This window comes from Amphichorda felina (genome assembly GCF_050947745.1).
Source record: "Amphichorda felina strain 45539 chromosome Unknown scaffold_1, whole genome shotgun sequence".
Taxonomy (NCBI): domain Eukaryota; kingdom Fungi; phylum Ascomycota; class Sordariomycetes; order Hypocreales; family Bionectriaceae; genus Amphichorda; species Amphichorda felina.
In genome coordinates this window covers 693224-720494 of record NW_028145049.1, presented here as the reverse complement: position 1 = coordinate 720494, position 27271 = coordinate 693224, and the positions used below count along the sequence as shown (strand labels likewise).

At 52.3% G+C, this 27271-nt stretch overlaps 5 protein-coding genes across 5 annotated transcripts; 3 read left to right on the top strand and 2 right to left on the bottom strand.

Moving 5' to 3' along the window:
* Window positions 1-145: 145 nt before the first annotated feature.
* On the bottom strand, window positions 146-675 carry ACO1O0_000231 (uncharacterized protein; the record flags this gene model as incomplete). Its single annotated transcript, XM_083189730.1, has 2 exons — window positions 146-365; window positions 479-675. 2 exons carry the CDS (start codon window positions 673-675, stop codon window positions 146-148), a joined length of 417 nt encoding a protein of 138 aa, XP_083053589.1.
* A 5177-nt stretch (window positions 676-5852) lies between these two features.
* HIS1 (ATP phosphoribosyltransferase) lies at window positions 5853-7039 on the top strand (the record flags this gene model as incomplete). The annotated part of the gene is made up of 4 exons (XM_083189729.1): window positions 5853-5869; window positions 5950-5984; window positions 6047-6595; window positions 6669-7039. The coding sequence occupies 4 exons, from the start codon at window positions 5853-5855 to the stop codon at window positions 7037-7039; spliced, it is 972 nt and encodes a 323-aa protein (XP_083053588.1).
* Window positions 7040-10200: 3161 nt separating this feature from the next.
* On the bottom strand, window positions 10201-16803 carry CCH1 (calcium channel protein CCH1; the record flags this gene model as incomplete). Its single annotated transcript, XM_083189728.1, has 5 exons — window positions 10201-10690; window positions 10767-10856; window positions 10924-12695; window positions 12769-15144; window positions 15205-16803. 5 exons carry the CDS (start codon window positions 16801-16803, stop codon window positions 10201-10203), a joined length of 6327 nt encoding a protein of 2108 aa, XP_083053587.1.
* A 678-nt stretch (window positions 16804-17481) lies between these two features.
* Window positions 17482-19200, top strand: ACO1O0_000228 (uncharacterized protein; the record flags this gene model as incomplete). The annotated part of the gene is made up of 6 exons (XM_083189727.1): window positions 17482-17640; window positions 17702-17796; window positions 17862-17979; window positions 18041-18139; window positions 18192-19053; window positions 19082-19200. The coding sequence occupies 6 exons, from the start codon at window positions 17482-17484 to the stop codon at window positions 19198-19200; spliced, it is 1452 nt and encodes a 483-aa protein (XP_083053586.1).
* Window positions 19201-21596: 2396 nt separating this feature from the next.
* Window positions 21597-24088, top strand: ACO1O0_000227 (membrane magnesium transporter-domain-containing protein; the record flags this gene model as incomplete). The annotated part of the gene is made up of 4 exons (XM_083189726.1): window positions 21597-21629; window positions 21679-22640; window positions 23614-23670; window positions 23731-24088. The coding sequence occupies 4 exons, from the start codon at window positions 21597-21599 to the stop codon at window positions 24086-24088; spliced, it is 1410 nt and encodes a 469-aa protein (XP_083053585.1).
* Window positions 24089-27271: the final 3183 nt, after the last annotated feature.

Below are 27271 nucleotides of genomic sequence, written 5' to 3'. Positions count from 1 at the left end.
GTTAATACCCCTTTGATGCGACCCGAAACTCCAGGCTCAAAGTGAACAAGAAAGAACTCTGATGAGGCATGTGGGAAAGCAAAAGAAAAAGAAAGAAAAGCAATAATCATAGAGCACCGCGGAACAAATGACGAAAGAAGGCTCGCTACTCCTTCTTGCCGCCAAAGAGCCAATGCTTCTTGGCCTTCTCCTTCTCTTTTTCCTTCTCAGACCCGTCGCCACTCTTGCTGGACTCGCTATCATCGACGACGGCCTTCTCGTTGGCGGCCTTGGAGGTCTCGGCCTCGACCTCGCCGGCTTTGAAGACGTTGCCGGCGCCGCCCCGGCCCGCATGCTGAGTGCCAGAGCTTGGTCGTCGGGGAACACTGTCACACTTCAGTTAGTCTGGGTCCATCGCCAAGGCGGGCGCATGTCCTTCTCGACTTGACGTCGGAAGGTGCTAGGGGATGCGATGCGAAGCGGTGGTCAGGTTACTCACGCTGCGACGTCCTGGCGTAGTCGAGTCTCGGCGGGGTCCGTGTTCTTTGCCATGTTGCCAGTGCCGCCACGGCCCGTGGTGACGATGGGCTTCTTGAGAGTGGGCGTCTCGAGGTCGGAGGGGTTCAACTTGGGGGACTGAGTGGCGTTGGCCATGTTACCCGCACCGCCGCGGCCGTGGGAAGCGAGGTTTGACATGACGGTGGTTCTTCTGGTGATGATAGTAGGCTGCTGCTGGCTGGTGGGTGAAAGAGCGCTGAACCGCAGGCGGAAAAGATGTGTCTCGACGACTTCGCTCCTCAAGTGGCCGCAAGGCTGTCGAAAGAGGGACGGCCGAGATCCAAGGTGCCAATAGCGGGGATTTGGAAGGGGGGAAACATTATCAGAGCCTATGGCGACTGGCCTGCCGAGCTTTTCATCGGGTCTGGACTCGGGTGGTTTGTCGTTACAAGTTGCGAGTACGTACAAAGAATTCGTCAGACCCCAGGGCACTTTACTCGTACAGAGTGAGTGTGTTCAACCCCGGCTCCGCACGCGCGACTTTAATCTAACCTTAAATCGCAACAGTTGCCTCGACAGAACCGTCATGCGGTTCGCTAGCCTGTAATACAGCCCTGGTCTTAGAACATTCAAACAACCCGTCTTAGCAGGCTAATTAATGGTTGAAGGTGCAGTTCTTTGAGTCAATGGGGCCCGATGATGAGACCTCTACCCGAAGCTGTCCGACTCATGCTCACCCACCAGTTTCCTTCGAATGTAAGTATTACGGAGTACGAATACCGCTACCTGACTAAGACAAAACGTAATAAAAACTCTGCCACCACTACGGGAGGAGTTCTAGGGGCTTGAAAAGATCTTTGTATCCGTACTTGTGGTAACTATGCGCGACCGAGTTCGTTGTGACCGACTATCCATATGGCCTCTTCTCATACATTTCCCCCTGGCATAATACAAATATACTACTACTAGCAATTACCTGACTCCAAATTCAAAGGCTTGGGCGGGAATCAGCGTATTCTCTGTGGTCCGCAAACTTTCCAAACGTTTGCGTATGCTTTGCATAATAAGTACTTAGTCTTTGACAACTCGATGTTTCTCTTCGCCCGATGGCGATGCATCTTGGCCTGGCAGCCAAATAGAGCTGATCATTTAGACTAAATCGTGGTCAGAATATTTGATCGATTCGTGATATTCAAGTGTCCTGAACTTTCTGCTCTATCAGCGTTGCGTGACCACCAGTTAGTAAAGATGTCACAGGTGCAACTGGGCCAAAGTCCACATCAGGGTCTCTTTACAATTGCATTATGGACACCTTGGAACTACGCGGTTTCTCACGGAATCACGTGCAGCCCGCTGGCTTGGTCGTGCCGCTGAGAGGATCAATCGCCATCGTCCTCGTCTCCGCCCTTGCCTCCGTCCTTACGGATGGGTATCTTTATCCCTTGAGTCGCAAAGGTCTTGCTCAATGGTGTGCTCTCCCACACACCAGGGAATTTCTTGGCCGAGTATACCTGGAAGCTATTGCTGAAGCAGGAGGCAAGAATGGGAGTTCTGCCCTTATTTATTGCAGGTGAAGGCCTGTCCCGAGTGCCCGCCCCCGGATGACCGACGTTGACGAAGGAAAATCTGAGTCTGAACACGGTAATTAGTCAGTCTCAATCTTGCCGCGACACTGCACAGCTGTTGTTGGTAGACTTACTGGTATTTCCCTTCCAACCGCACACTGAGATCCTGGAGTACAAACCAGATCCCTTCGCGGCCGGTTGTATCGGTCAAGCAGAATGCACTTGCGGACACGCTTCCAATCAGGTTCCTATTTAGTGCACCCTTGTATTGGTCGTGCACGTATGCCACTGACGGTCCTCCCCCGTCAACCAATCCCACCGAGGGGTCATATCTTTGAGATGGGAGAGTGGGTACTGTCTGTTCAGGGCGATAGCCTTGCTGGTGGGGGAAGAATTGCTGCGGGGGGCCGTACGTGCCATTAGGGGGGTACGGAGTAGGCGCTGAGATACTTAGTATACGATCTATGGGGGCACCTCATGGTATGCTGACTTACCTTGGGCATATACAGTAGGGACCTGGTAGTCCTGGACATAACTCAGGGCGGGCGGCTGTTGGACATAACCCATGTCTCGGCTTGGAGGCATGGCTTGAGGTGTATAGTGCATGGGAGCTGAATCGTTGCCATTCACTGAGGGATACGAATAGCTGGGGTTTGCAGACATTGGGGGTGCACTGGTAGAGGTCGGCTGGCGACACAAGTTGACTTCTGATGCGCCACGTTCGTCCCACAGATCGACATTGAGGACAAACATTGCGTAGTCAATGTCCCTTTGCCAGTCACAAGTCCGTCAGCTCGAGTCCCAGTATCTTGCGAGATTAGATACACAACGTACTTGCAGTTTATTTCCTCTCCAGTCACTGCGTCGGTAATGACCAGCCGTACGCATGGTGGAGGCGTAATCGGCCTACGATCCTGCATTAAGTCAGAGCCGACACATAATATGGGACTGTGGGACTGTTGGGATGCTCTAGGAGAGAGACTGTCTGCATACCTTGTCCCCGTAGCCACACATTCGTGCGCGTTCGGGCTGTTGCACAACGTCGAGGCTGGAACGATGATAGGATTAGCTTCCGTGGCGGCATGGGATGCGGACAGCATGAAACTAACCGGTACCTGCGGCCACTGCCCTCTTCAACCCTAGATATAATTGCAGGAGGGGGGTGGCCTTGCGGACTCTCCTCTGCGGGAATATGCCTGGGAGCCCCATTGTCGTCCGAAGGTGGCTGTTGATGTGTATGTGGATGGAGGGAGATGTGAGAATGGGGTGGGTGGGACTGAATATAGGCAGGTGGCTGGTGGGTTGGGGGTTGGGAGTGAGTTTGATGCTGTTGTTGGTATGGATCCATTCCGGCAACCTGGTGAGGCATCCCAGGATACCCCGAGGGCGGTGGCATGGCCATGTGTTGGGGCATATCGCCTGGAGGGTACGCGGAGTCCATAACTCTTGGCTCCTTCAAGCGTAGAAAAGCAATATAGCCCCCGTTTCCAGAAGATAACGAGCAGCGGTACTCTGGATTGTAGCAGGTCGGCCGGGGCTATCGGTGGAAAAGCGCGTCGAGGAGGTATGTCGTGTGATGGAAGTTGAGGATGTGTATCAATCGTGGGCACCAGCTCTAGGAGCAATTAGACCAATGCTATCAGTCGAAGATGATGGCTGGTTATCGCTCCACAGACGAGGAGGGATGGCTGCTGTGCTGGTCTTTGGGGAGCGGTGCAGTCGTCGAAGGGAAGTATAATATGTCCTACGAGCAGCTGCCGGCTCGGATGTGGTAGGGGGGTAGAACGTCCGTACGGGTATGAGCGAATGGCGAAGTGGACGAAGCAGGAGAAACGACACACAAGCGTCCCATCTGTGGGCAGCTTCGTGGCGCTCCTCTTCGAGTTGAGGTCGGGGAGCAGGGTACGGATATAGTTAAAGAGGGTTGAGCAAGGACAGCAGGCACCCAAGAACAGAAGAAAGCAGAGCTGGGTACGGATACGAAGGTACGGATATCAAATCGAGGAGAAACAACACCACCATGGCGGTAAGTGGGGAGCGGGAGCGAAATGGTAGCGCTAGGAGGGCTTCATGATTATGATTGTACGGTTGGTGCCGGTTGGCTTGAGTGTTCATCCCCGGTAAAGGCCCACATCGGGCCTAGTCTGCTTGGAGTTTAGTGACACGGCCCTGCGGCAACCTGGCGTCCTGGGCTTGCTGCTCCTGGAGGCTGGAACACAGACGCAACTTCGACGCAAGTCGTAACTCGCTCGACTCACTTCCATCCATGGATGCCTGGCCCCATCAATTGGACTTGGGGCGACTGTGGAGATCCTCCCTTTTCCAGAGTTCGGCCGCCCATCGGCTCCAGCAGTGCGGAGCCGCATTTCTCTGCCGCGCGACCCGTGACAAGTCACAATAAGTCACACAAAAGCAATCAAGCGGCTGGCAACCCAGGTCGGTGCCTGCGTGTTGGGACCACCGATAATGCGTTCAATCGGCGGTGGCTGAATGGTGCTCTGTGGTCCTATCTATCGTAGATTCGTACGAGTAGTACGGATAATTAGTATTAATTATTACTTACCTAGCTAAGCATGAAGTACTAGTAGTACTGTGTAATAGTAATAATAATCCGCTGTTAGCTCAACTTGGCTGGTAATCTGTAAGTTGGCTCATGGCCGCAGCTAATTAATCTCGAGTCGAGAGTTATCCTTCTACACAAGGTATTACTAGTAGTCGGCAGTATATGAGTCCGCACCGGTACCAGGTGTTGTCTCTGCCAGGTACGGATGCTACTACTAGTAGTATATTTGTACCTGTGTCTTGCACTATCCACCATCATCTAGTGCTCGTAGTGGCGTCTGCTGCGAGAAACAGCAGCCGTTGCCATCCCGTGGGTGATGGCAGCTCCGAGAACCTAGGTGTCGGGTCAGTGTGGGCGTCATTGACGATGTGAATACCAGGTAAAGCATGAACCACCTGCCTGTGCATAAGTACCTTACCGGTCATTGTTCCACTGAAATGTTGTGGTACGACGCCTCTTGCAGCCAGTGGGAGCGAGTCGGGAGGACCATACGAATACGTACTTCATACTACTTAATACCTTGTGTACTGATGCAGATGCGTGTTGTACGTGCGTGCCTTGGCACATACATAGTAGTCCAAGGTGTCACCAACCACAGGACCCTGATGTCCCGGAACCTGACAACTAGAACTTTCCAAGGCACACGGTAACAGACAATTGTCGTTTCGATTGGCCGTGGCTCGTGTGGCTGTTAGGGACTTGAAAGCACAAGGTGTGGCCCCGCATCAATTGCCCCCAGCCACTATTACCTTAGTAGCCACATCCCACAGGACCCAGGTACTTAGATACATTAGTATTCCGTACCTACGTACGAAGTAGTACCCTACGAAGGTTCCGGTAGGACAGCATGCGCCACAACTGACTTCCATGACTACTACTCCATACACTACAAGCATGAGAAAGAAACTTTTGACAAAGCCATCTACACTTAACCCAGGGGGATTTCGCAGAATTTAATGCCCATACTTCCCCGCGTGCCCTCAGTCTTTCCTTTTCTTTCTACTCCACCTCTACTACTCCCCTACTCGTACGCTTTCGCTATCAAGAACATCACCATACGCCTCTGGCACACCTTACCCTTATACCCCTCCATGTTCGTGGCTTATTTTGCCCCGCGGTCGGAGCTTGCTGTGGCGCAGATCTACGAGTACTCATTTTTGGGCTCCATTATTGAGTACTGACCCTCAAGCAAACCACTTCTCCTACAAAACCACGCAAAGTCTTGCATTCTTCTCTCGAGTGCGACAATGGATCTCGTAAACCAGTGAGTTATAAATCTGTTCTCCTGAGACACTGCAGTCTTCAATTTGGCGCAATTGTGTCTGACCATGGCTCTCCACGCAGCCTAGAAGGCCGGTTGCTCTTCGCCGTCCCCAAGAGTGAGTGACACAATCAGTACCCGAGGCATGCAGACGCCAATTACTGACCGAATTCATGACAGAGGGGCGGCTCAATCAGGCTACGCTGAACCTCCTTGAGGGCGCTGACATCCAATTTCGACGCGAGAACCGCCTCGACATTGCCCTGGTCAAGAACCTGCCCATCGCCCTCATCTTCCTCCCCGCCGCCGACATTCCTACTTTCGTTGGCCAGGGCCGTGTTGACCTCGGTATCACCGGATGGGATCAGGTTCAGGAACACAATGCTGCCGTACGCTCAGCGTCTCTACAGAGGGGCGCTGGCGATGCTAGTGGCGGCTGTGACATGGTTATGGATCTGGGCTTCGGAGGCTGCAAGCTCCAGGTCCAGGTCCCGGAGAAGGGGAAATATGTGGCGACGAAGGACTTGATTGGTAGCACCATCGGTACCAGCTTTGTCAGTCTTGCTGCTGATCACTTTTCCCGGCTCGAGGCGGCGGCAGACGGAGACCCCAACGCGGCCGAGGCCACGGCTGGATCCAGGAAGCTGCGCACTCAGATTGTAGAGCTGAGTGGAAGTGTTGAGGCTGCCTGCGCGCTCGGCGTGGCCGAGGGCATTGTTGATCTTGTTGGTAAGTCGAGTCTTTCCGTTCTAGCACAATGCGACTTAATTCAGAATTGGCCTTGCTGACATCGGTTTGTCAGAATCTGGCGAGACTATGCGTGCGGCTGGCCTTAAGGCCATTGACACGGTTGTCGAGTCGACTGCCGTCCTTATCAAGTCGCAGTCGCCCTCGAACCCCGACTTGCTCGAGCTGATTGCCTCTCGTATTCGTGGCGTCATCACTGCCCAGCGATTCGTTCTTTGCCAGTACAACGTGGAGCGGTCACGTCTCTCCGAGGCGACCCAGATAACACCTGGAAAGAGGGCTCCGACGGTGACGGCTCTTGATGCGGACGGCTGGGTTGCTGTCAGCTCCATGGTGGAGAAGAAGAAGATCGCGCTGGTGATGGACGACCTGACCCGCGTTGGTGCCCAGGACATCCTAGTGCTTGACATTCACAACACACGGTAGATGTGAGATGGCAGAACGGCGAAGAGGCAAAATGCTGGGTTGTACTTGGCGTTTGGATATGTGCTTGTCAATTGCCTGGAGTTGAAGAACCCTTTTCCTCTCATGGCTCACAGCACGAAACGGCATTGTTAGACGGGGATTACGGTCGCACATTAGGGAAGGTCCGCAAAAGCTGCAATAATAGAAAAAGTCTCTTACTCAAGGAAAACGCTGCATAGTAACGATATATATTTCTACGTATATTATAATCTATATTTCTATATATATTGTAATCGTTTTAGCGCTTATAACGCCTTATACTTAGTATTAAAGCTTTAATATAATTATAGGTAGCCCTTGTGGTTAAAGATAGGCCTCGTAGGTAATAGAGGTTATTATAAGTTAATAGCAACCGTTATAGTCAAAGGCAGTCGTAGTCAAAGTCAGCCCTCGTAGTTAGAGGTAGCCTTCCTAGTCAAAGGCGGTCTTCTTACTATGTAGTCAAGGCAGCGCTCGCAGACAATGGCAGCCCTTATAGTCAGAGGTAACCGTTGCAGTCAAAGGCAGTAATAGCCCACGTGGAAATAGCCAGAGGCAGATATAATCTGCTATTTAATATATAGATAGTAGCAGCGCTCATAGCAGCGTTCGTAGTAAGGGATAGCATATAATTGATGATATCTCTGATCTATGAAAGTATACATTGCGGTGCGGCGATGCGGCGATGCGGCGATGCGGCGATTTTCTATAATTGCAGCTTTTGCGGACCTTGACTAATATGCGACCATATAGGATAACCACTGTGCTGCCATGACGGTGTTGGCGTCGTTGTGGCGTCCATTGCTCCCCAACATGTGCATCTAGTTAGATGCCCGGTAGTTCCGGTACTATTGAACCCAACTACCTACCTCCTACACGTCAGATCTCTTCAAACCTCCAAGTCAACATCCACGCACAACATGGCTTACCTATTCTCGCGTTCGCGTGCTTCAGGTAGCACTGGGGACAGTGCCAAATCGAGGTCACAGAGCCATGTAGGCAACAACGTGCGGCCATCGCCGCTGTACAACGTGAGGCCCGGTACATGGCGTTAGATGACAATGGCCTAACTAACCACCTATCAAGGTCATCATGACTCCCATACTGTTTGTCTCATTTCTCTTCTCTCTGCTGCTCGTCGACTTGCGCTACTCTCAACGGCGATCTCATGCCCATTCCCAAACCCCAAGCCGCTTGCCTCCCTGGCTTCACAATATTATTTATCGAGCCCAACCATATGGCGGCGATCGCGACGAGCCTGGCGCGGATAGCGCGTGGTACTATCATTCCAAGCAGAAGAAGCTCCTGGAGATGGAGGCGGAGGAGGCTTTCGAGGTCCGCAACAGCGTGATTGCCCTGTTCGGGGTGGCCGCCATTGGGGCCGCGTGGGGTGCTTGGTATGTTCTTAGCAGGTTTTTGCCTCGCTGGATGCCCGCATGAGGGGTTGTGCGAAGAAAAAGGGCTACTGCAGTCTCTGAGAGCCTTACTAGGTGTCTTTGGGGGAGAAAATGGACCTTGCCGGCCTCAAGCTCCTATGAGCCTATCTACAGCTATCGCCCTAAACGTCTACTCAAGACAGGAAGGCTATAAAGAGTCAGAGCAACTCATTGACACCACTGGCATGTATGCCTTCCTCTATCTATGGGTTCCCGCAGCCACCAGTGGGCCGCCGCGGCCACTGCATACTAACAGGGCTGTTCTGTTCTTATAATTGACGTTCCTGCGAGAAGACGAGGCCGAGTGACCTTTCTAGAGCAGGTCTTGTGCCAATTTTTGTCTCTTCATAAAAAACCTTAAGATTGCTTCTATTAGCTAGAGAGCATTGTCGCTTGTTTTTAACTTTGGAAAGAAGCCAGACATGTACCACTTTCTATGTGGTCTTCTGTGTACATCCCCCCAACCCCCAAAATTTCATGACCAGAGGGTGTATTCTGGAATTCTCATGTACCCAGATAAGAATGGCAAAGAAAGAGAGAAAAAGAGTCCAGCAGTATTCATGACGTCCCCCCCCCCCCGGAGCAGCCATGGGTGTCGTAATCTCTTCACATGTTTAAGGTGCTTAGTCTTCCCTCCATGCTCTCCCAGTAGACGACGGGCCTCGGTTCCAACACAATGAGCTTGCTGGAGAAAACTCGGCGTTCCTCCTCCAAGTCTGCAATCGAAGATACCCGTGATATAAGGGTGTTGATCACACTGGCGGCTGAACTAGTTTCGGTGTCGCAGGATCCAGTGGTATCCCACGAGGATGATGATGTGCGTCGTGGTGTCTTTGACCACGACAAGCGTCGTGCGATTGACCGGAGATGCGAGGATGACATGGCTGCAGTTTGCAGTTGGGCCAGCTGGACTATGCGTAGATCGAGGTAGCCACTCAATTGGCAGCTGAAGAGGGACGGAAACAGAGCCCCCCAGGGAAGCAGAGAAGCGGCCGCAAGCAGATGTCAATGCCGCCCGATGAATTAGAAATATGGAGGGAAAGGGCCCAAGGTCCAGCCCGGGTTGAAAGACAATTCGCAGCAGCCACGCGAGCTCAATAGGACAACCAGGACCCAAAGAGACAATGCGGGAGGTGAAAGGCCCCAACCGGAGGCAAAGGGACTCGCTGCTATTTGGGCACACAAGCCTGGACGGAGTTGACGGCGCCCGCCCGCATTCTAGTCGAGAGCGGCCATGCTCATCAAACCAACAATGCCACCAAACCGAAGCAGTCTCAGGCTCTCGGCGACGCTAATATGCTTTCGCAGCAATGTTAGTAGGGGCTTGCGGCTCCCCGTTGTTTCAGGTCCCCTTGTCTGCGACGGGAGCGTCGCCATAATAATCACATCCGCCCTGAAACCCCGACTGTCATCCATGTCACCATCAACATCTCACGGCACCTGATCACGGCCCCTGCGTCCTACAGAGCGACAGGGAAGATCAGCGTGACGTGGTATTAAACACATACTGGTTTGTATTAGCTCTATCCACACAAACTGTATTTTGTACCGCCAGTCAAACCAAATGTAACATGTCCATCGCCCCATTTCTGTATTCCCATTCATGCCGAGAACGCCACGCTCAATGCCCAGAAATCTATGTCAACAGTTCCCAAAATCCATCTAAAAAAAAGGACCGCATTCGCATCTCCACTCGTGGTGCAATCATCATCCCAGATCAGCGTATCGATATGACCCTCTGTCTGATTTTCGAGTTGTCGTACTCCGGCGGATGCTGTCAAGCCAAACCGAATCCTCTAGCAAATCCCGGGCTTGAGCTGGGCTAACTGAGCTTGTTGGTCGACTCATTTCTCCAGATACTCGCCCCTGGGCAGCTTCAAGAAGGTCGAAGCCAAAACCCGATGGTGTCCCTGGTGGCGACGGCGTCGAGGACGAGGACCGCGGGAAGCTCAGCGGGTGATCACCGCCGCCGGCGTGCCACGCATTGTCAACTCTCTGCTGCCCATACTTGCCGTCCACGCTTAGGTGGGTGGGAGAAGCCGCTTGCGTAGAGGGTCGGCGCGATGACTTGTTCGCCGCCTCGGTGTCACTCCCGTCGTCGTCCACGAAAATGTCCGGTACATCTAGCTGCGGGATCCCAGTCATGCGCCCAGACCTCTTCCGCTCCATGTGTTTCTGGAATCTCCTTGACCAGTACCTAAATACTTCATGTGAGTAACGTGTCCGGCAAGGGGCATGTTTTCGCCCAGTAGCACCGTGTATAGTCCACTTACAGAGTATCGAAGAACCCTTGAACAGTTTTACGTCGCACAGAATCATCAACTCGTTGAAGGCGAGCACGGCGGCGTAAAAATTCGTCCAGTCTAGGCCGTGGTCAGTTGCTTAATTCACCTGGCCTTGATTGAGCCCGTCCGCTTCGGATACACTTACTTGAGACTCTTACTGTCGTTAATGATCTTGTAGTGTGCTAGAATCATGAGGACACTGGTAAATGTGATCCCCTTGTCAGGGTCTGCGCTCACGAGCACCTCCTCATAAAAGATGTTGAATCGCCGTCGCCTCTCGCGAATCTTGGTCACATCCAGCTGGGCCAACCTGTTGTTGAGTTTTTCGATGTCCAGATCACTGTAGCCGCTCGTTGTTGCGATTGATGTATGTCGAGCGGCTTTGTTGGCGTCATTGCGAACGTCATCCATAATCTGATGCACCGAGTCTTCTGGCCCATAGATGCGCATGTCGAAAACGCCCGAAAGCTCGCCTAACAGTCGAGGAAACGTCTCCTTGCTAATGGCCCCAGTTCCTTGAGGGTCAACGCTGCGCCAGGCCTCCTTGAAACGACGGATCTCATCCCGATCGACAGCCGCCACCCAACTCGAGCGCTGATAAACATAGCTGAAGCTCTCGTAAATGAGGGACACGAACAGATTGACAAAAATGTACATGCTGAGAATGTTCCAGGCAATGAACAAAAATCTGGCCCACGGCTTGCTTCCACAGTCACTAAGGAAGAAGTCCTCCTCCTCCACACACAGCGGTGGCTCGATAGCGGCATAGTCCTCCATGACTGCGTTCCAGCCTTCGCCAAAGCTCATGCGAAACAGCAGGATGAGTGCTTTTGGAACGGTCCGGAAATTGATGTCGCTCCCAGACTCTTCCCCGAAGCGCGTCAAACTAAATGCCTGGGTAAAGGCAATGGCAAAGACCAGGAAAAGTACCAGCCAAGTCGCCAGTAAGTTGCTAATGACTGGCAAGCTTGCCGCCGCCGTTTTGAATAGCTGATCTAGAGCATCGTTGCGTGGGATAACCAGGAGCAGGATGGCGACCAAGAAGAATTTGTTAACCTGCGAGAGTGTGTCGGACTCCTTGTTGTCGAAACTGAGCAACACCACCGTGGAAACAAATGCGCCGAATACGCAGACCAGGGAGTAGATGTCCCAAGAACTCCGACGAAAGCGCGCCCAGCCAAGCCCGATGATGCGGATCGCAATGTTGGTCAAGTAGATGATGGTAAAGACAAAGAGGAGCAAGCTGCGGATGTTCGCCCATGCTCTCGGCTCGCCCTTATACTCAACGACGAGGAGCAAAAAGTGCAAGACCAATACAATCGTGATCCCTTGATACCATTTCCCGCGCTTCTCGATAGCCCTCTTGTGGCACCACCGCCTCCAGGTCCGATGGCTAGTGTGGTCATATGAGCTTTTCGAGGGCGAAATTTGGCGTAGTAGTTTCCGTAGTTCAAGCCAAGATCGCTGTTCGGCGGTGAGATAGGCGACGCCAGTCTGCTCTGTGTAGTTTCGCATAAAGACGGAGATGAACAGAGTAAGCACAAAAACTGTCGCCATCAGGTTGAACACGACGAAGAAGAGCGCGTTGCCCTCGGACGCCAGGTCCTTGGGCTGAAGACCTCTACCACGAATTGCTTGGGCAGCAAAAGAAGCATCGGTCCAGCCCTCTTGGCTGACAATCTCAAAGAGCGTAAGTAGCGCAGACCCAAAGTCATCAAAGTTGAAGAACGGATTCGCTGCGACTCGCGGCGCAAGGAGCGGCCAGTCTTCACTGAAGGGTGCGTGGCTGAATTCCCCAAAGCAATCTGCGATCAGGGCGATGCCGTCAGAATCGTTGCAGGAAACGAGCATGCCGTTGAAAAGGTTGAGCCCGTATATGGCAAAGGGAATCAACAGCGAAATCGAGATGAAGGCAGCCTGCAGCGGGCATTATTAACCTCGTTTTATCAAACGGCATACGGAAGCAAATCCATAAGTTTGGGAGACTTACCCCGAATATCTTCCACCATCCAACAATGATGAGTGAGTGGAACGTGTCCCGCGCGCTGTTGCTCACATTCAGCAGACGGAGAGCCCTGAAAGCTTTGAACGCCCCTATAGCCCGGGATATAGCACCATCATTGATGAGCAGCGTTCCCACATTGATCCAGAGAGTGATGAGCACCACCGCGTCTACAATGCCCCATGAGCTTCGGAGGTAGGCATTTGGCGTTGAGATAAGCCCATCCGCGATGACTTTGATGACGCACTCGACGGTGAAAACAATAGCAAATATCAAATCGGTCCAGACATACCATTTGAAAGAGTCGTCTGGATGCTTGCCCTGGTGCTCTTTCTGGTACAGGGGCGTGGTGATGCAGGCAATGACGACCATTGCTACGATGGCAGCGTAAATAAAGGCCGAAAACGAGTACCAGGCCATCTTGTTAGGCTCAACGCCGTCAAAACGCTCGCTACCCCTGGCCGGGCCGACGAGCTTTTGGCAAAGCCGACGGAGCCAATTGTTAGGCTTGAAGATGTAGAGTGAGTTATTGTACGTGGGGTGGCGAGCGAGGTATTCACGCTGCGCTTTTCGACGAGCAGAGCTCGCCGAAACTGCCTGCTGCGCCATTTGCCGAGCATCCAGAGTCTCCTTTAGGCTGGTGAAGTTGATGTTGGAGTAGAAGGGGTTTGATTCCCCTCTAACAACGCGGCGAACAATCCTGCCCCAGATTTTGGACAAAACTCCAGGCTTCACATTCCCCAGGAGATTGGTTGTGGTTCGTTGAGGGGGGTGATGGTCTCCGCCGGAATCCTGCTCAGACTCGGTTGGCTCGTCAAGAAACTCTCGCACCACTGCGTCTTTGAGAAGCATCTCTGTCATCGCCGGGCCATAGTCAAGCGGATCCTTTCGCTGCCGTGCCCGACCAAAAGTGAAGATTGTGGACAAGGCCAGATTGCTCGATGAACTCCCAAGCTCCTTTTTCTGCAGAAATGCCTTGACTTGTTCGAGTCGCTTTTCGTCTTCAGAGATGTCGAAATTCTCTTGGATAACCGCAATGAACATATTGATGAGAAGGAAGAAGGACAGGATGAACCACCCGATCAGGAAAACACCTCCTATCCATGACGTCTTGAAAACAGTAGTATATGCAGTGACCGAGTAAAGGATTTCCGTCCAATTCTCACTGGTTAAAACCTGGTACATGCCGAGAAAAGAGTTGTAGATTGTGTAAAAGGAGACACGATTGAGCTCTCCCCCGTCGTAAATTGGTATCTCGCCCCTGAACAACTGGGCAGCGAGAATGGCCATCAAAAATGTCATCAGAAAGACGAACATCATGAGGTTGGCAATGCCAGCAGCGTTTCCCAAAACGAGCAAGATAAGTTTTCTAGTGACTGGAATGGCCAGGACGACACGATACGCCCGGACAATCTGGAACACGGTAAGCCATTGGTAGGCCCTGGTTTGGCGAATAGGCGGCAAGAGGATGATTGACGTGACAACAGCCAGGAAGAGATCAAATAGGTTGCGTCGGCTCTTGTGAAACCCCCTCCAATTCACAATTATCCGTATCGCCATATCGACATCAAGGACGATGGTCACGACAATCTCAGCGCTATCAATGAACACCTCCCTGTCCGGAGACATTGTTGAGCTGCGAAGAGATTGACAGAGCAGCCCGAACGCAACGACGACAACCCAGAAAAGCCGCGTCTTGTCGTAGATCTTCTGCAGGGTGGATGTTCGACGGAACACCTCCTCAGGGTGGGGGTTTAGCGGTCGGTTGTGGTCTGCAGTAAATGCACTTGACTTGCTCTCTTCACGGATGACCTGGAACGATGAGGTGATAACGGCAATCAGTAGATTAATGAGCCACAGCGTCATTATCATGATTCCAGCGCCAAAAAAGAGTGCAGCTAGGGAGTGGTCGGAGCCCATGGTGTTATACATGAGGTCCGAGAAAGTGTTGGCGCTCATGATCACGAACACGAGCTCCAGCGAATGAGCGATGTCATCAAAACTGACTGTGTTGTCGTACGGGCTCTCTTGCTCGAGGCAAAGAGATCCTCGCGGGCAAATGAAGCCCTTCCCACTGTCCGTGCCGGGGATCAGATTATCCAGGGAGTCGCTGTCTTCCATTCTGAGCCAGGGCATGGTCTTCCCCGTTAGGTTATCCAAATAGCCGCCGCAAAACTGTTCCTCATTGGTATATGAGGCCGAAAGGCTCTTCGGATCCATAGGGTCAAGCCAGACACATTGACGACTAAGGCTAGACTTGAAACTCTGGACACCAATAATGGCAAACAGCAGCCAGAAGAAGCAAATCAGGAATGCAACTCTCACAAGGAGAGGGGCTGCCTTCTTCAAACTTCTCAAAATGATCTAAAAAAAAAGATCAGCGTTTTACACGGTTTCCATGATGTGCCTAAAGGGCGGCCTTACCGCGGTTCCATGAGTCACGGCCAGCAACCTCAAAATACGGAGGCAGCTCAGCATTTTGAAAATGAAGAGGTGATGGCGGCTTTCAAGTCCGCATATCCCTAGGATAAACGATATCCAAAACGATACCACAGCCACAAAATCGAGTCGATTGAAAGAATGGCGCAGGAAGGCACGGCGAGCAAGTTGATACCGCTGTTGCTCCTCGAGAGTCTCTGGTAGGCCCTGTTGGCCCTGCATGAGTGTCGTGAACGAGCGAGCAATTGCTGATGGCGCAGCTGGGAACTGCATGCTGTTGGGCTTAACAGCCTTGTGGCGCTGGGGTTGAAAAACAGCTCTGTACTGGTCAGTAATGGCTGCTCGAACACCTCTTTTCCGGTCAATCGTGCTATATTCCGCTGCATTGAGAATGAAACCGGACACAATTATTCGAGCAATCAACTCGATAGTGAAGATAATAAAGAGTCCCAGCATGGCCCAATCGGTCCAACGGTGACCCCATCGCTCTGGCCGGCCATTTCCTTCGGCGAATACATTCGACGCGGACTCGATCGTGAGGAAAACAGTCTGGAGGACAATGAGGAGTAAGATGAATGGCTCGGCGTAAGGATTCACCAGAAGGTCGCAAAACCAAAGTCTAACCCAGCTGTCTGACTCAAATATGTTCAACGTGCGCCCTTTGAGCGGGTTGGGGGCAGGTTGCCGAGGGCCCTGGGGCGAGGGAGACTCAGTGAGATGGTGCTGCTCACTATTCTTTTCCGCCACAGGGTGAGCCGAAGGAGAATGATAGGCTGTGTCCGCAAAGACCGATGGGGAGCGCTCACGGCCAAAGGTTCGTTCTGATCCTTGTAGTGATCTTGACCGGTCTCTCGAAGTCCGCTGATCGGCAAGTTCGGCGTCGCCACTGATGTTGACAACGCGCTGGGACATAGCTCTGACGATGGAACCGGCACGGAGCAAAGCCTCGGATGTGGCCGAGGAGCGAGAGGCTTGGTAGTCATTCGGAGCTAGCGAAATGCCAAAATTACGCCGCCGTGAAGCCCTACGACCAAACTCGATATCACCGCTAGGGTGAAGAGTGTCACGAACCCCAAAAGCATTGTTGTCCACATCGGAAACCGTCTGAAAGCTATCTCGAGGTTGGGGCTCTTGGTTCTTAGCCGAGAGCGACCCTGAGATAGGTTGAGCTCGAGAGGTAAGAGGAATCGTGTCCGCATCGGGATAGTCTTGGTTGGGCGGTCCTTGGACGTACGACGGGCCATTGTCGAAACTGTTTGGTCTTCCAGACGCTAGGTCGCCGGTCGCATCGAGTGGCGAGTGAAAATCTGGAGGGAGCGCTGCTTGTAAAGCTGTCGGGTCGATCGGTGACTCGATACTGGCGCCACCGTCAGATCGAGGGTCATATGGTTGGTCCCAGTATGTAGAGACGATAGGGAGAGGTGTCGCATCACGACCGGCGCCGGGAACACCATGGCGGGGAGGCTCGAGATGCGCGTAAGAGCCATGGTGCCCTCCGCCTTCATTACTCGATGACCTCAAGTCTTGGAGAGGAATGGACTGTCGCCGCGGCGCCGTTGGGCGACCAGGAGGATCCGAGGACATTGGACAGTGTTCTGGTAGAAGCGAGGGGCTATCTGCCCAAGGGCAGATCCAGTCTCACAGCTGGATATGTCGCGGAAAGAGGTTATTACAGCACGGCATTGCTGAGTCTTCGTGATCAGAGAGAGGAAAAAGAGCGAATGATTTGAGCGAAGAGACGAGGCGCAGCAAGTGTCAGATTGCCCTCCATTCGCACATGCCAATGCAGGAGTCTCCTTGCAACTTGGTGTTTCCGTGAGACCAACGCAGCAGGTCTATTCGCACGGTGCATTTCAAGTACCTCATCTGAGCTATGCCTCCTGAAGAATCCCTAAAACAACAACGACATACAGTGTTTTTCCTGTCATGGTGCAGTACGAGGGACGCGTTACCAAGTGGATCTAGTGTGCAATCTGACGGGGCCACGGTGGGTTTGAAGAGTGGCTGGGCCCCTGATAGGTACGTAGACTTCAAGGAAAGCGCTGGACAGATATGAGTACATGTTAAGTACCAGGTACCCACTTCGGTCCCGGCAGGGAGAACGCGCCAGAGAACTTAGAAGTCCCGGGGTCGCGCGACGACTTGCAGGCCTTTTCTGGGCGGCGCAACAAAGAGTCCACGAGTCGACTTGCAACTCAACCTTTCACAAGCCAACCGAGCTCAACGCGCTCGACACCGTGCACAAGGCACCCTAACCCGAAGATGCCGTCACGGAAAAGGTCTCTGGAAGCCCAAGGGGACGGGCCTTCAGAGGAGACTCCTCTAAAACGGATACGCGGCATGTGGCAGTTCGCGAATCTTTGCCAATGGATTTACACGTTCGGCAAAGCTGCCAAGATCGACGAGTCCGTTGACATCGAGGTCAGTTTTGACAAATTACCCCGATCGTTCTCATACTATGGAACCTAACATAAACCTGCAGGAGATTGAGACTGCATGCTTAAGTCCAGGCTCTACTCTACTCTTGGACATCGCCTTGGCCCTCCTGAAGCTCATTTCGTCACATCGCGGTCTTACGTAGGCTATTTATTCTAGTTATCTATTCCGACTACTAGTACTGGCTTTCTAACCTCTTTTTCCAGACACGAAATCTTTGACAGCCAGGCCCGAAAGCAGTACTTAGAAAGGGCCCCAGGCCTAAACCCTTTCGGAACGGACGAGGAACCTTTGAAGTTCCAAGACTTTGACACCTTTACCAAGGTAGGTGCCGTCCTAGATTCAGCCTCGGCAAATACGAATATATTTCTGATGTATGGTTCAGATCCGGGTTCTCCAGCAGATGACACAGTGGACAATGATACGGCCAGAACGAATCAGAGAGAAGATGGACGAGCAGAGAGACATGGAGCAGACGAGTTGGGTAGGTTTCCAAAGCAAACCGGTCTACGTCCCCACCACTAACATGATATCAGCGCATAGAGCCATACGGATGGGACAGTCAAGATCGCACCTACTTCGTTCTCGACGACAACCGCGTCTATCGGTTAACGGAAGCCCCACCCGCTCCGCCGCCCCGACCGAAGAAGAAAAAGAGTTATCGGAGTGGACGACGATCGAGTAGAAGACGCCGGACCGATGTTGGCCCCGAAGACGAGGACGATGACATCCCAGACCCAGACAATAGTGGTGTGGAGGCCCAAGCCGATGGTCTGGGGGGTATGACTTGGGAGTGTCTCGCAGTAACTTTAGACGAGGTTCGAAATCTTGTGGACAGCTTCCGCAAAACGCGAGACGAAAACGAAAAAATATTACGGAGGCAGTTGGAGAACCACCTTGTTCCAATCCTTGAGCAGCAAGAAGAGAGCAGGAAAAGGAAGGCTCTCCAACGGGAACGGGAACTCCTAAACCTGGCGAAAATGGCAAACGCGAAAAGATCCAGCCGCATCGCCAGCAAAATCGAGCAGCAAAGGCAGGAGGAGAAGACAAAGGATGAAGTCCGACAGCACCGAGAAGCGGAGGAGGCGAAACGGCGAGAAGACCAGGCTCGTTTAAAAAGGGAGAAGGAGAGGGATTTCAGGCTTGTGTCGAGAGAAAAGCGTTTGAAGGAGCGCGAGGCACGACGGCTCCGTCACGAAGAAGAGTTGTCACAGCTCTCCGAGGATAGCCGACATCTAGACGACGGCAAGGGAAGAGTATCAGAACGACGCCTCCAAGTCGAGATTGAAAGGAACCGACAAGCTCTACGAGAATTGGAGGATGAAGAGGAGGATTGGGTTTTCGACTGTGACTGTGGCCTCCACGGCCAGATCGACGACGGCACTCACAGTGTTGCCTGTGAGAAGTGCAACATTTGGCAGCACAGCAAATGTCTCGGGATCAGCGAAGAAGAAGCTGAACGACCTGAATTCCACTTCATATGTGGATCGTGTCGACGTCACCAGGATGAAGTCAAGGACCGTCCGAGAGCGACAATCAAACTGAAAGTCAACCGACCTGGTAGCGACAATTCTCACTCCAGCACCGGCGAGTCGGGGTCCCGGACGGAGAATGCCAAATCAGCTTCGGTGGTCAAGCTCCCGTCCAAATCCTCGGGTGTCTCACGCTCTGGGGAGAACGTAGCACCCCGGATAGAATATGCACGCCAGTCATACCATCCTGCGCCATCTGCCCCTGTGCTTAGCTCTGAACCACAGGGCATCACCCAAGGGCCCAAGAGCGACCCAAATGATCGAGGCAGTCAACCCAGCTCAAGTTCAGCCAAGGCCGGATACAGCGTGGAATCGCTACACGCGAGTCCCCAAACACTTGCAAACAACGAGAAATCTAAAGATAGCCCCATGATTGGAAAATCCCCAGCCCTCGCGATGACACCTGCGGCGTTGGGGAAATTCCAAGGACCAGGTTCTGGCCATGAGTCTACGTTGAGCACACCCGCAATCAGTCGCGATATTTATCGTGCTGCGCACATTGAAAATGGAAATCTTCCAGCCCGGGCAGGACTATCGCCAACAAAGCACTCCCCACACAGTTCGTTCACGTTGGTAAACACAGCCTGCAGTAACCCAACTCCTTCCAAAATCCAGCCAGGTATTACTCTTTCGCCCACACCCCGGGAAGCAATCCTAACACCTCCAACCAAACACCCGGAACCCACCCGACCTCCGAGTCAGCAGTGAGGTCGCTAGGCAATTGAGGCCATTATCAAATGCTAAAACTCCTTGGGCGACCTGATAACAGGGTAGTGCGAGAAGCACATTTGGAGCTCGGACAGACGAATTTTCATGTTGTCAGTAGCATCGATTGTGATACCATTAAGCCACACCCGGCAATAATGATAACGGCTCGGCCGTCTCTGGGACAAATACCGAAAACCGCAAGCCACTCCAACGCCAAGATCAAGCTGAAGCCTCCAAGAGGCATCATTATAACGAAATCGGACCCAGCACTTCAAGTTGGCGAGAAAGTCCAACCGGGTGAGACTTATGCCCTACTGGTGGAGCCAGGGAGCGATAAAGTGCTGGCTTTGGCTGTCGGTAAAAGCAAATGTTGGGACCTGTCACTCAGCCTTAGCTATCTTTGCAGCAGGCTTACAGCCATCTACATTACTCACAGTGCAATCCAGGAGTTTGCTTGGCTCATGTAGCAAACGGCTGACCAGCAGACAGCGCAAGCAGCCGTTCCGTCTCAACCCTCGCCATAGCCTCAAACAGAAGCTATGGGATCAAAGAAGTTTGGCTTAGCTCGGTGAAGGGCAGCACGCGCAGCTGACAGCCTATCCTCCATTTCTAGCAGCATGATGAATGGGGGTTTGAAAAGACTATTGAGCGAGGAATATGGCATGGCGAATTTGGTGCACTCGCCAATCAAGTCACCTTGGCTGCGCGTTTGTAGCCCGTCATTCCAGTCGTGCAAGGGGTTACAGCCTTGTGGCGTCTGCCACAATATGTGGACCCTCGAGCCAACAACCTCCTTGATTGCTTCCAACATGCCTTTGCCAAGACAAGACCGGGCAATGGCACCTGCGGGCCAGTTTGGGCTCACGCTCACGAGCGCGAGCCGCACGATGATCACTGGCACATGGCGAAGTCCAGCCCAAGGGGCAGCCCTTGACTGGATGCAGCAACGCTTGACTTCCTATTTGTGGACATGGCCATGGTGCTGCAGACAATAGCCACAGAAGATGCTATGTATGGCTTGGGAATACGGACGCCCTACCGCAGGAGCAGTTGCCCTTGACAAAGGTTGAGATCCTGCAACAGACAAAGCTCCTAGCGCAGCATTTGGGCCTTAGGTTTTGGGAGCAAGGCAGAACATAGCAGACCATGTGATGAGAGCGGCTCCTCTTCTAATAACTGACAGACCAACCCGGGCTTTTCACTTATTCCTTAATTTCCCTTGGACGCCTAGAACCCGTTCTTAAATCTCTCTTGTCTACAGCTACAGTGATACTGCTCTCGCCCTCCCAGTTCATATGCGTGTTGCCTTCATCATTCATTTAAAGTTGTTCAGCACTCTAATCTTAGCAGCTACAATTCGTATTCCAAACCACATCGAACTCGCGCCACAGTCAGAACATGGGCCACATGGTCACGCCTTCACCAACGCCTCCCATCACTAGACTCGTCGCCTCAGCATCTCCATTCGTAGATGAGGTTAGCGACTTCCCAACACAGAGCATGAACAGCTCACGCCATGGGCACTGGGGGTATGGCACCCCGCCTCTCGAAGACGATGCTCTCTGCGGCCACGAACCGCTGCTCGGCTCGAAGCATGATACTTCTCTAGTAAGTAATGTGCTCTCTAGCCATTAATTTCATCCACGGTAGTCAGATTAACACGACCAGGCATCACGTTGGAAATCTTCAAAAAGCATAGACATGGGACAGCAGCCAAGCGGTTCAGGCCTCACGGTAAGTCGGTCAGCATTACTGACAGAACAATCACTAACCATGACCGAAGTTCTCTGATTTCCACACCTTCGTCTCGGAGCCTAAGGAGAGTCAAACACGGCCCAATTCCCCCAACCGCCCACTCATGCAAGATCACTCGGGTATGAAGAACTATGTGGTTGGGAATCAGATCGGAGACCATAGGTTCGAGTGGGACAGTCCGCGATCGACCCGCCAGAGAAAGACAACAGGTAGCAAAATTGCGAAGAGAGGGAAGAAGGCACAGTTCCCAGACCTAGTCGAACCGCTGTCTGAATGGGCCAAAGCAAATGGGGTCAAGCCAAAGGACGTTCACGGATTTGCCACTCGCGACATTGAGAAACGGATTGCACAAGCCATCAAGAATGGATATGTTAAACGAAACCTGAACGTCTTCTTCCTCTACAAACGAGCATATGGGGCCGTGGCGCAATCCTGGATGGAGATGCACCACCCAACGTTGGCCAAGACGCAGCCGCCCCTAGTGACGCTCGTCGGTGAATCATGGGCTAAGGAATCAAAGGAGTTCAAACAATCTTATACCTTTTACTCGGAACTCGAAAAAGATGGATTGCGGAGCGCCTTCCCGCACTACAAGTACAAACCGGGCGCCAAAAAAGGACAGCTCGGAGTTACCGCAGTAGCTGAAGAATCCCATGGCGCCAGCGCGGAAGATTCACATAGGCACAAGCGAGACGAAAGCAGGGCGGGCTTCAGTGGCCCTGGCCAGCAGGCATACCGCGAGTCTTCAATGGGCCCTCCTGATCAGGACGGCAGCTTGGTCCAGGCACAAGCAAACGAGAATGTCCACATGAGTAGGCTTCCCGCAAACCTCAGAGCTCAGCCCCTGTTTGCTCCCCAAGATCCTCACTACGGACCTGGGTCATGGTCGGGCAGTCCAGAGCCAGTGTCAATACTAGGAGGATATGGCAACTCATTCTTGTATCCTGGCCGTCCCGAGTGGCAGACTGGTTTCCGAGGTGGTGGCCCAAGGTCCGCATCTCCTGCATACAGCCACCATTCCCAGCAGATGAACATCATCCCTATCGACCCCAGTCTTCCTGATCCATACACCGACAACTTCCCTTCGAGAGGTGCTTCTGAGGAGCCAGGATACATTGTACCATCGCAGACTCTCGCATCAGGCGCTTCAGATGTCGTTTCTTCGCGGGCGATGTCTGTTGAGCCATTATTTGAAGAGGCGAGCGAGTTGGCAGATACAACCTTGGGATGGCAGCCACAGCTTGCGGCATCCCGAGGGCCTTCTGAAGAGCCGTGGCAAGAGGTGCCTGATTCAATTCTTTCATCTGTACCTGTTGGCGACAGAGCTGCCCATCAAACTCAAACGCTTGCTTCTGAGAGTAACGAGTGGCACCTTGAGCCAATTGAGCAGGACGAGCAACTGCAACCGTTCACGTGGGACTTGGGCGACTGGGCTCATGATTTGGATGGTGGACCATTGGATAGTATTCACTAAGTCCGGCACTGCGTGGAATAATGACCACACGAGGAAACACCAGCATCGGGTACATGGCGCATGGCGACGGTTGGCGTACGACGGGACTTTTGACAATAGCGAGTACCGGCCGGGTTAGGGAGTGATTTCGGCGGAGTTTCCGAGGTCTAAGAAGGGGATATTGGGTTACATAGGCAGTCTTGTATTGTAGATTTCAATTGGCATGAACCCTTTGTGAATATTACTAGGTAGTGAGTACTATCCGTAGTCATCCAAAATATAGACGTCTGCGAGAAATGATGCAAGGGAGCATACGAAGTAGGTACCTTACTTAGGTATCTTACGGTGGGGGCGCCCAAAAATGGGGTTGAATGTTAGTCATCTATCAATTACATAACCACCCTCAAACCTACCTTATTTGTATCCATACTACCATTACGTGCCAACCCTCAGCCGCCCCATTCTCCAACGTCGTGAACTATTTCCAACGACACGGGTGCTGATAAAGAGAATGGCGTGGATACCCCGTCTTGTCACTTTTGCGGGCCTCGTGCTTCTAGCACATGCGTAAGTCTCTTTTGGCGCCCCCAATGTTCTCGGTACCCCCGACCGCTAACCTCGAGACAGCGGGTACTCTGCGCAAGAGCATGCCGTCCTCTCTGCAACTGTGGCGCAACATTCGCTCCCGACGCACCTTTCCTCGAAGTCATTGCCGCTGGACATCTGCATCGAGACGATAACTGCGACGCTGGTGGTGTGCCTTGGCCTCGTCATGGGGTCCCCCAAGCTCCGCCCAATCCGATGGGACGTGTGGGCAGGAAAGATTGAGCGCGAGGGAGCGGACGGGTTCCGAGATGGTGCAGGAGAGGTTGGAAAGGACTTCCGCGGAAATCCTTTCGGGGTCCTCGAAGTTCGACCGGGGTTCGTGGATATTCGGAAACAACGGCGAGAGTTTACTGAGTGGGCCAAGGGCCAGAGCAAATAATGTGCCGCATGTGAAGGCACGCGCCAAGTCATCCATAAGCAATTTCAATCATAGCTAAAGCCTTCTTGAAAGTCATGGTTGTTCAGCTCTTGGGAAATAGGTTAGGGACGAACATTCCAACCTCAAACTCTGCGTCTAGCTTTGATGCCAAATTGGGGCCCCCCTTACGCTCAATACGCCCTTGACATATTTCCAAACACCACCCTGGCCCCTTTCCACTCTGTTGCAAGACTATCCCGCTATGAACAACCAACTATGCGATTTTGATATTACACAATACTAGGGGGCCCAGGGGCTGCCTCCTTCCTCAGGAGAACTCAGCTCTTCTAGCCACTGCTAGAACTTCATGAGACATCCTCCTCCACGTTACTAATACCTACCTACTCAGTGCTTGCCGCAGCCGCTCCTTCCTGCATACCAAGTAGTATTGTAGGTACTAGGTTAGGTTAGGTACTTACCTAGATAAGGCACCTGGCATCAAAGCTCTTCGAAGGCTGTTTCCCAATTTGTCCCCCCGCTCTGCCACATCAGCTCACATCATTGTCGTTGTATCTCGTTCATTCCATATTCGAGTCCCTTATGGACCAAAAGTTTTCGCCAGCCTCCAGCTCACGGCCTTCTCCAGGCCACAGAGAGTTTTTATCTGGGGGTTCTCACTTTCTCAGATACAATACACCGAAAGCTTAGGTCCAAACAAGACCCAAGACGCTCAACTATCCATAACCTCCCTTTCCCGCATCTCTACAAATTACCTTCAGTTATGCCTTGGCGTCAAGGGTTCACGAGGTCGGATCGCAGCTCGACTTCAAGCTCTAATACACCAAGGCATCATCGCCACCAGTACCGATCGAACAATCGACGACCTACAGTGGCATCAACCCTAACAAGCGGCAATAGCCGGCAACTAGCTGACACATATTCTCCATCGGCCCTCTCGACAAACGACAGTGGCTCTCAGACAATTTTAGATACTAGTGTGCATAGGACTCCAGGGGGGCGTGATCTACGTCGAGATAATACCGCGGATTCCCTTGTCGACGAAATCATCATGGCCATAGATATGAGGGACAAAAAAACTATAGGATGCGCCTATTTTAACACAGCAAACGGTGTGTTATTCGTGTCCGACGATATACCAATGGGCACAATGGACGTAGTTGAGCAGCTCTTGGTCCACGTTGAGCCCACAACTTTGTTGGTCTCGGGCAGAGCACCAGAGGACTTTATGGAGCTTCTACAGGAACGTTCCCAAGTATCACAAAAGGGTATGTTGTTGGCTTTCGAGGAACTTGAAGTTCAGCACTCCACGACTGACCCGGACTAGGCATTCATAGGGCTACCTTTGTTTTAAGAGCGCTCCCTTCCTCAGATTTTTCCAGCACTTTTTTCCGCGAAACATTACTCAGTTTTGACTTCAAAGCCCCTTCAGCAGTAATATCTACAGCTCTCGACACCCCAACTGACGTTGGTGCTGCACATGATTCAATCCCGAATGACGAGATTTCCGCAGAATCCCGCCATGTGAAGATGATTCGGTGTGGTATGTTCATCAACCTTGACAGTCAAGTTTCCGTAAGTATATCTCAAGCATTTGATTGTTCTGAAGCTTACTCAGTTCAGGTAAATTGTGCCGGGGCAGTTCTGGCAGATCTACATCGGAGGCGTTCGGTTGGATTCCTGCCAGACGGCCAGAAGTCTGAGTTCGTTTTTCATGTCCAGTCTTTGGAACCATTTTCGCTCTCTGAATCCATGTTTATCAGTTCAGAAGCCCTTCAGTCGCTACAAATTATGCGAGCTGAGGTTCATCCGAACAGCCAAATTTGGGGCCCTGAGCCCGGCGACAGCGGCGTCAAAGAAGACCTCTCTGTTTACGGCCTGCTTCATCTTCTCGCTTATACCCCTCAAGGTCGCAATACACTGCGACAGATGTTTTTGCGCCCGTCCTTGAACATTGATCTCATTAAGGAAAGGCAGCAGACAATATCCCTACTCTTACATTCCGAAAACTCGGAAATGATTAGCCAGGCGGGCGCAGTTTTAAGAAGAGTCAAGAATGCGAGGACCGCGGTCTCACAACTTCGGAGAGGGATCGATTCGCCCTCTTCTAGTCGATCGTTTGAAAAAGGTGCCTGGGCTATCCTCAGAGGCTTCGCCGCTCAAGCTCTGAGGCTAAGAGAGATTGTGGGCAGTATTTCCGGTGGCGAAGTAGTCGATATCGTGCGAAAGGTGAGTTTATCCTACGTCTGTTTTTGCATATTTGGGTGCCACCACATCTCATCACGTTGCTGGATAGGTTATAGACTGTATCCAACCAGCTCAACTGATGGTAGTCGGCGATCTGATCAATAAAACCATCGATTTCGAACAATCTAAATCTCGACACCGCCTCTCGGTAAAAGCTGGAGTCGATGTTCAGCTAGACGAACTCAAACGCCGGTATGATGGGATGGGAAGTTTTCTAACAGAGGTTGTCGGCCACGTAAGTAGCAGAGTACCCGAGTGGGCCAGCCAGTACATTCGGTCCTGCATTTTTCTTCCTCAGCTTGGGTTTCTTACCGTCGTGGAGCCAAATCCTGAAACAGGAGGCGGGAAGTATGATGGAGAAGGCTCAGGTTCTGGTCAATGGGAGAGACTCTTCACAGCAGACGGAGCAGTGTGCTACAAAAACGATTTCATGAAGGACCTTGACGATCAGTATGGCGATATGTACTGCGAGATTGGGGGTGAGAACACCAACCCCCTTATTCATACGTTCATTATTCTAAGATGACATAGACAGGGAGGTTGAGATCATATGCGACCTTGCACGAGAGATTCTACACTACGAGAATGCCATTGTAGCTGCTTCAGAAGTATGCGGAAACTTTGATGCTCTGATGGCTCTTTCAAGGGGTGCACAGAAGTATGGCTGGGTCTGCCCTCAAGTTACGAGGGAGAGAACCCTCCAAATTGAAGGCGGGAGGCATCCCCTCCAGGAGCTCGTCGTGCCCTCCTTCGTACCCAACGACTGCCATCTCGGGGAGAGAAGAGATTCTGCCCATATCGCAGGTGATAAGGCGCCCATGGCGTTGGTTCTTACGGGACCGAATCATTCCGGCAAAAGCATATACCTAAAGCAAGCTGCCATCATCACATACCTAGCACATATTGGAAGCTTCGTCCCGGCTACCCAGGCCACTATCG